The 8958-nt window shown below is 47.6% G+C and overlaps 1 protein-coding gene across 10 annotated transcripts in view; it reads right to left on the reverse strand.

The window, feature by feature from the left end:
* The window catches only part of PPCDC (phosphopantothenoylcysteine decarboxylase), a 29253-nt gene extending 20759 nt beyond the window's left edge, over positions 1 to 8494 (reverse strand). For 7 of the 10 annotated variants that reach the window (XR_002867126.2, XR_015275919.1, XR_015275918.1 and 4 more), the window contains exons 1-4: positions 8169 to 8494; positions 6532 to 6696; positions 2559 to 2654; positions 221 to 349 (exon numbers count right to left, since the gene is read on the reverse strand). Coding sequence is in view for 3 of the 10 variants with exons in the window: in XM_023934266.2 (XP_023790034.1) it covers positions 221 to 349; positions 2559 to 2654; positions 6532 to 6684 (378 nt within the window). In the remaining 7 variants the exon portion in view is untranslated. Of the gene's footprint in view, positions 1 to 220; positions 350 to 2558; positions 2655 to 6531; positions 6697 to 7820; positions 7881 to 8168 lie in introns of all 10 variants that reach the window. The other 3 variants (XR_015275917.1, XR_015275916.1, XM_086849495.1) reach the window with 3 other exon arrangements.
* Between the last annotated feature and the right edge of the window lie 464 nt (positions 8495 to 8958).

The raw sequence follows: 8958 nt of genomic DNA on the forward strand, positions 1-8958 counted from the left end.
AGACTGACAGAGCCGAGGAGTGGGAAGGGATTAGGTCAGGGAAGGAAAGAGAAGGAGTAGGGGAACGCTGCTGGGGAAGAGAGAGGCAAGCAGATGAAGCGGGAACAGAATGTGCAAATCTCACTGCTGGTGATGCTGCAGAAGCACCAAGATTCCATGGGGGCAAGGCCAGGGAGTCCTCAGGGGTGGCAGCAGTGGCAGGCAGAGCCTGGGTACTCACCAGCAGGTTGTCACAGATGCCATTGGCGACCTTTGCCAGTGTGTTGGCGTCCAGAGGTGCCACCACCATGAGGTCAGCCCAGCGCCGGAGCTCAATGTGCAGGACGGGGTCTGAGCGGCCCTTCCACAGCTGTGGGGGAAACCAGGTGGGGAGCACCAAATCTTCACACACCTTATCAATCCTACCTCAGGAAACACAACTCCTTATGGAATTCCTGTGGAATTATGCTTATGGAATTTAAGGGATGGTAGCATCCTTTCCCCACAAGACAATTCACACATCTGATAACCACAGATTTCAATTCATAGCCAAGAGCTGTCCCCACTCACAGCATCCCTTTGGAACGATTCCTAAGAGTTCCATCCTCCAGCCAGCTGAGCCAGGCAGGCCCAAACCAGGGGTACATTTCCTGGGGAGCCCATGTGATTTATAAGCTTCAGTGAAGTGAAGCTGCCCACTGGCTTCTCATGAGGTACAGACCCCTAACTGAACAAATCACTTTTAATTAGGATGCACAACCCTACTTACTCTCACAGCAGCAAAGGTAACCCTCCTAAGTACTGCAGGAACAGTGTCCTGTTGGCTTTCTCTGTGATGGATAAGGATTATCCAGTTTGGCACTTCCCCCCTCTCTTGGCTCTTTGACTCACTGAATGGTCTGGGTTGGGAGGGACCTTAAAGCTCACCTTGTCCCATGGGCAGGGACACCTTCCACTTGACCAAGTTGCTCCAAGGCCCATCCACTTCCAGGGATGGGGCAGCCACAGCTTCTCCTTGACACACTCACTCTTGAGTGCATATTTCTGCTTTCACTAAAGCCCCAAATTGCCCAAGAGAACCCTGGTTTTAAGAGCTCAGTTAACCAGGAAAGAGTCCTGAGAAGCAGCAAACAGCATCAGGTGCTTATTCCCCAGAGGACATCCAACCACAGGCCAGCATGGGCTGCGTCAGGGCCACAAACTGCTCCTTCTCTGAGTCATGGGAAGCCACAACAAAAAGGCAGTATCCGAAAAGCTGGGGCTTCCTGAGCACCTTTCCCACCTCCTCCACTCACTTCTATTCTTTCTTGTCATTTTATTACCAGAGTGAAGTATCTCACAAAGAGATGCTGAGCAGGCTGTCACAATGAGCCCAGAGGAGGCTGTCAAGCTGATCACAGGGATGGAGCACCTCTCCCACAAGGAAAGGCTGAGAGAACTGGCAGTGCTCAGCCTGGAGAAGAGAAGGTTTTGGGATGACCTAATTGTGCCCTTCCAGTGCCTGCAGGAGCCAGCAAGATGGAGAGAGGCTATTTACAAGGGCCTGGAGCAACAAGACAAGGGGAAATGGCTTCCAGCTGCCAGAGGCCAGGGTTAGATGGGATAAGGGAAGAAATTGTTCCCTGTGAGGGTGGTGAGGCCCTGGCACAGGTTGCCCAGGGAAACCATGGCTGCCCCATCCCTGGAAATGCTCCAGGCCTGGTTGGATGGGGCTTGGAGCAACCAATAGCGACAGTGGAAATGGATGACCTTTGAGGTCCCTTCTAACCCAAACCATTCTGCGATTATTTCTCACCACAAGGGCACTGTACCTTCTCTCCAGTGTGCCAGCAGACCTCAAAGCCAGACCTGCACCTCTTCTATCACCCCACTGAGGGTTCCTCAGAAATAGCTGCCTGAGACTGTAGCACCCTGGGATCCACTAGGGATCCACCAATCCCTGAGACCAGCCAGAAGGTTTCCTGGCCCTTGCCATTGGTGTGTTTCTGTCCACTTAAAAGCGATGCTCATGTGTGAGCAGGAATAGGGGTAAGGAGAGAGCACCTTGTGCTCAGATCAGCACTGCAAAGCACAGATGAAATGTACGGAAAAACAAATCTTGATGCTTGTACAATGAATCTCTTCCTCCTCAAGGACTCTCAAAGTGTGTCAGTAAAACTGCAGTCAGGAGAAAAAGACATTTCACAGGGAGCAGAGATGTTCACAGCCCTGACAGCTGAGCTAAGCAGAATGAAGCTGCTGCCTGTGTGACAAGTATGACTCATGACAAGCACCAAACATGCTCACCATGGCTCTGCAGTGGCTGTCTTGACATTTCCTGACACTCCTCTCAGAGCAGCTGGGCGCAGGGTGGAGAGAGACTGCTGTTACCCTCCCTGCCTGCTGCAGGACAAAATCCTGCGATGTATCAGGGCAGCCTCTCTCTTCCTCCTCATTTACAGCACGTTCCTCAAAAGCCATTTTCCAAACATACATTACTAGACCGAGGAGTGAGTCCTGGCCCAGGTTTAAAAAATAACTAAGTGTGGTTTCTTGCAAGAAAACTTAGAAGAATGGTTCTGTTTGCAAGAACAACTCACCTGCCACTCCTCTTCATCGCCATAGAGGGTAACAGGAATCTCCTGGGCATTGTAGAAATGTTTTGCTCTCTCAGTAGTGACCACCTTCACCTCGAGCTAAGCAGAAAGAAAAAGACCACTGGTTAGACCTGAGGACAATTTTGAAGGTTTTGTGGCTTCTCAGAGAGCCTCCCCTATTCACAGCTGAAAGACCAGGCCACCACAGGCTTCCACAGGAGCCAGGAAGTCATTTCATGTCTGCCTCAAACACACAGGTCCTCACCTGCTAAGCAAAAAGGAAAACCTCTGTGCAGATGTGTCCACAGCACAGGGTTTCTGTGCAGCACACCAGTGGCTTCCACAAAGAGAGACTGGGTGAGCACATGAGAGTTCCCTCTGAAGTCTCAGATAAACCTGCAAAGCCACTGGAACCTTCCTTCATTTATTGGTGTCTACTGGGGAATGCCTATCCCATCCTTCAGATGTTTATCTGAAACACTTACAAAAGGTTTCCACTTTCAGAAATCTTCCCAAGTGGAAAAGGGGGCTTTTCCCTGTTTTCTATGTGTCCTGCAGCTCTGATAAGTGTTACCAACAGCTCCTGCCACAGGCAGTGAACCAGAGTTCACAGTGATCAGCCAGTGTCAGCTCTGCATGCTGACTGCCCATGCAGGACATGGAGCTGAATTTCCAGCTGAAATGCCTCCTAAGGATGTTTCTTGGGTCAAGAGGCAGGCCAGCACATGGATGGAGCACTCTGAAGACTGGTAATGAGGAAGATGAAAGTCAAGGCTGCTGCTTACAGTGAAAAATATCCTTTTTCCCATGGTATTTGCCACTGCCTGCTTTTTCCAGCAGCTCCCAAAACCCACTGCATGGTTCTGTTCATCTGACAGTGAGATGGGGAGAAATCAGCCCCACCAGCAGCTCCTTCCTGCTGGAAAACCGTCCCTTGAGGTAGAAAACTGATTAGATACTTAGTGTATGTACTCTTTGCTACAATCAGCTGCTGTAAACCTCCAAGCTCCCCGCAACAGCAGCACTGATGTGACAGAGCACATGGATCCAGCTCCCAGTACCATTTATTTCACTGGGAATGAAGCAGTGCTGGCTCCTTGCATCCTATGAGACTAGAATTAACAGCTGGAAGCAGTGGAAAATCCCAGCCTTGGCTAATTGTGGCCACTGGTAATTTTCCCGGTTTTTTGAAGGAAAAGTGATAGGACAATACAGCTGCCCGACACATTTTTGGTACTGTACATTTGCTTTTTTGCCTCTTCTAAATGTCTGTTTTTCTCAAAGCACCTCTGACTGAAAATCACAGGTGTCTGTAGTGTTTTTGAGTGTGAAGATCACAGTCACAGGCACTAGCTAACTGTATTATTTCCATGCTAACCTCACCCCACAGGAAGCTGCTCGAGCCAAGCAGTGACACCCACAAAGGCGCTATCGCCACTCTGCTGCGCCATGGGCCTCGGGTGAGGTGTTAACCTCAGTCTGAAGGAAAAATTATTTATTTGGGGGGGTTTAAAGGCCACTGTGCAGTTTGAAGGAGGACAGCTGCTCTCTGAAGTGGCACCATTAAAAAAAATATTTATTTTTTCCAAGCATAAGCCCAGGACTAGGGAAGAGCTCTGGCTGGTGAACACTGCATCCAACCATTCCAGGCCAGAACATTCCAGAAAGAATTCCATTCAAGGAGTCTGAGTGCTGGTGGCTGAAATCTCACCACCCCCCAGGAAAGTTGTTCTGTGAGTTAAATATTCTCCCTAATGTAGGTTTCCTGCTATGGTGGGCTCCTGATTCCCTTGTTCTCAGCAATTCCTTCAAGTCTCTCCAGCTACACTGGGAAGAGGGTCAGTGCTCTCAAGATCACTTCAGCCTGTGCAGTTTATTCTTTCTATTTATCTGGCACACCCTCTGTTTGCCTGGGGATATCTTCAACTGCAAAGCAGTCTGGCCATACTCAAACTCCCTCACTGGAGACAGTTTAGATTAGTTAGAGGTCTTTGGCTTAAGCCAAATCTCCAAAACAAATTTTACCACGAAACTGCTCTCCTGTGTTCAGGCAACACTGCTGGTCTCTGATAGAGGATTCTCTTGGCACAGTCCTTTCTGCTCAGAGTAAGGATGTGATTATTTTTTAATGGCTTTCTCAGTTCTGACAGCAAAATCTTTCCAGACAGCCTGAGCACATGAGAATGAGCAGCTCCTCTGTTAAATGGCACTGACAAGCTGATGCAGGCTGGCAGGTGCACAATGAAAGTGGCAGGGTGTTATTTAAACCTGAAGTCCAGGTGACATCCTGGAACTTCAAAAACAAAATATTTTGCTCATGGAAAAGTCTGTCCTTGCCTTTCTTTATCCTAGGATCACAGTCTGGTTTGGATTGGAAAGGAAATTAAAGGTTCCAGTAGGACCCCTTGCCATGGGCAGGGACACCTTCCACTATCCCAGGGTGCTCCAAGCCCTTTCCAACCCAGCCTCAGACACTTCCAGGACAAGACAAGGGCAAGTCAAGCAAAAAGCAGTGTCACATCCACTGGCACCCTGGAGAAGGTGTTAAAGTTTAATGAGCAGCAAAATCACTCTGCCAAGTTGCTCACCACAGACCATTTCAAGCAAAACATCAATTTAAACTAACCACTCTGGTTGCAAGCCTGTGACCACATCTCCTCTGGTATCAAAGCCTTTCCTCTGCTCCTGCCCTGCTTGCTTGTAAAGTTCTGCTCCAGCAGTAAAGAAATTGATGCAACAGCCTGGTGCAGGACTCAACAAACTCCATGTTACACCAACTCGGCAGGCCTTGAAATCACAGCAGAAATGAGTAAATAACTTTGACTAAGGAGCTTTTATAAACTCCCGGATGACCCACTTTTGCTCTTTCTGCCCTAAAATGAGTGGCCACACAGTCTGCACTGGATGTCACAGACCTCTGCAGCTGCACAGAGAGTTTGAGTCCAGCTGTCTGCAGCTTTTGATTATGAAACGAACACTCAGAGAGAAGTAAAGGGTTTGAGCCAAATTCCTACCATGGGTCATTTGCATTCTGCCTGTCACCTGCACAGAAGGATGTCCCAAGCTCCAGGAGCAAAGGAAAAAGGACAATTGCCAAGGTAATTCAAGAGGGAGAGGATTAGAAGATCTCTATCTCTGGCTGGTCACCCCTTTCCTTGATGTCATTTTTCTTTGTCTCTCTTATTTCACACTGGGACCTTTGACCTCAATAATCACATCAGGTCAAGTCATAAATTAACTGAGGCCTCACTTTGCCACACGTCTCACCTCCAGCACCCTTTCCAGCTTGGATATCAACATCAAGCTTCTACTCAATGCACCCACAAGGTACAGCCTCCCAAGCCATCCCAAAGGATATTTTTCTAATCAATAAATCTGCAGATTTCAGTGCACCCCCTTGCCCCTGCCATGTTCTTCTTTCACTGCTCCAAAATATTTCCTCCATTTCTAAAAACCTTAAAGTTTTCTATGTTTAACTTTATCCTACAGCAGAAAAGAGCACATTTCCATTCCTGATCAGTCACCAGTGGCCTCTGCTGGGCATCTCTGTTACTCCAGACAACAAAGAGTAAAAAAATACTACACAAACACATATATGTTTTCCATTTCTGGTTTTACAAGGTCTATTTTCCCTTTCTGGATCACATTTGGAAAAGCCACATCCCACCCATGGAAAACTGCAATAGCCTGGAGATTTCAAGTTTCAGAAGCATCACCTCTGTCTGCAACTACATCTGATAACTTGACTGACAAGGAAAAACTCCAGGAAAAAAAAACCACCCAAAGCAAAGCCTTTTTCAAGTATGAAATGATAAGGGGAAAAAAAAATTAAAAACAGTTGGAATCCTCCTCACAAAAATTTTTGAACCAAAGGGCCTCCTAGGAGGAACTTGTCATTTCAGCAGAAGCCATGTGATCTCTCCTCAAAACCAGGGTAACTCCAACTTTACAAAGCTCCACCAACAGCTTCACTCACCCCAGGGATTTTCAGCAATTCTGACACGAGCAGGGGCAGCTTGAGGGCAGCCACGCTTCCAGTCACTCCCACCAGCACATGGAATTTCTGCTGTGCCACAGATGAGCTGTTTCCTGCAGACATGCCTGGTTCTGGCAGGGAGATGGGCTCCATGCTCCAATCCAACTGTGCAAGGCAAGCACAGGAAAACAAAGACACTGGGCTAACAGAGCCTCCAAGCACAGCTCCAATCCCAACACATTCCCGAGATCTGACCTGGACTCTGAAGGAGCGAGAGTCATTCAGAAAGATGGGATGACTCTGGGTCATCCCACCAGGATTTCAAGCACCAGCAGAACTTTAAGGGCAGCTCAATGTTTAATTACATTTTTCTCTCCCATACTGGGAAAACAGACTCCTAAAACTTGAGCAGAGAGGCCACAAAAGCACCCCGTAAAGTTCATGCCCCCAAAATTAAGACTCTCATATGTTGAGCACAGCCAAGAATTTAAGACATATAAATAAATCAATTTGGGATAAAAAATAAGAACACCAAGTTCTGTAAAGGCAAACAACCCCCTGCTGTGTTGCTTTCCCTTTGCACTCTCTGGTGATTAATAAATGCAGAGGGATGTCTTAATAATTAAAAATGTGGGGACTCATTGTATGCACAACCATCTTGTTTCTTACTGTGTTCCTAAATAAGCACTAAAAGTTATTCCCTAGCAGCTCTAATTCAGATCTGCTGCTTCTTCCTGACCTCCCTATGCTGCTGATAAAAATCAAAAATTAATGTTTTGGTGGGGAAATCGACACAAGTATCTCACATATAATCAATTAACGATTAAGTAGCGCAGAGTAAATCCAGTTCTTGAAAAATCACTGCACCCAGCGAAGTTTGTTCCATTTTAGTGACGTCCTTGTTGTTCAAACTAAGCTGCTTGGAATCACTTTGGGTGGAAAGAAGAAGATGGAGACAGGCTACTCTGATTTTTGGGAGCAACTCAAGAGGTTGGAGAGAGGAATTTCACAGGATCACAGCCTAGTTTGGGTTGGAAGGGAAATTAAAGTGACCAAATCCCATCCCCTGCCATGGGCAGGGACACCTTCCACCAAAAGCCCAATTTCAGCTTTGCTGATTAGCAAGGGTAATGAAGAGCTGAGGAAATATAGCAGGACATTGGCTGAGAGATTTTAATGCTACACCACACTTCACATATTTACCTATATCTACTTAAAATCAGATTATTATTAATCATAATATATTTATTAATCATATATATTTATTAATAATAAAAACTATTATATACTTAAAGCATCCTTAGGATGTTTCCACAATTAACTCCACCGAAGGATCCACAAATTAAAGCCTGGGTATTAAAATGTAAATCTTTAAGTAGGAAACTTTCAAAATTCTTATTAAGTAATGATAAAAGAGTTAAAAATTATAACATTATAAAACAATTATTAAAATAGGAAAATAACGATTAATATGGTAAAACAATGGTAAAAAGGTGAAAATTTTAAAATGGCACAAATCTTAAAAAAGCGGCAAATAAAGCTATAAAATAATGCCAGAAGATTATAATAAAAGCTGTATGTACAATAAGATACGTAATATAACGATAAAAAAGTGCTGGGCTGCGCTCTCCTCTTACCCAAACAGCTGTGGGGAAGCAGCCACCAGAAAACAAGCAATTTACAGGCCCTCAAGGGTTAATGAAATCGACTTTTAATGCGGCAGCGATGCTGATTTCGGCCCCAGAAGGCCTCACAGCAGCACCGAGAAGCCCCGGGGGCTCTCAGAAGGCACCAAACAGCGCTCCGGTACCGTTCGAGGTAGGGCCGGGGGGGCGTGAGGGGCCTGAGGGCCGCGGGTACCGGGCGGGAACGGGGTCACAGCCCGGCAGCCACGGGGGGTGCCGGGAACTGGTGCACGGACAGCGCTGATTGGTGCGTGCTGCTCCCGCCCACGGCGCTGATTGGTGCGTGCTGCTCCCGCCCACGGCGCTGATTGGTGCGGGCAGCGCGCGCCCGCGCACCCCGCGGGCCGGAGGAAGCGGTGTCATGGCGACCCCTGAGGGCCCGGTCCTGTGCTGCCGGCCGGGAGGACTTTGTGCCCCTCTGTGCCCCAGTCGTGCCCACGAGAGGGATCTCGCTAAGGGCAAGCGGGTGGCTTCAGGCTGCTCAGGATGAAGTCTTAACGGGGATTCTGGTCCGTGACAAGGTTTTGGAACGTAACAAAGGCCAGAAAAGCTCAGTGTAGAAGGCGTGTGGGAAACGGGGCCGAAGGGTCTGAGGGCCCCTCAAGTGACAGGGGTGGTATCTGAGCCTAGGAAAGTGTTAGAGACCAGGAGCGAAACCTTTCCTACAGGATTCAGGGCAGGCATGCAGAGTTGGCAGGGAAAAGTGGCTTAAAGGACAGAATATTCATTGTCTGAGGCAGAG

The sequence above is a fragment of the Cyanistes caeruleus genome, chromosome 13 (genome assembly GCF_971803275.1).
Source record: "Cyanistes caeruleus chromosome 13, bCyaCae1.hap1.1, whole genome shotgun sequence".
NCBI classification, from domain to species: Eukaryota; Metazoa; Chordata; class Aves; order Passeriformes; family Paridae; genus Cyanistes; species Cyanistes caeruleus.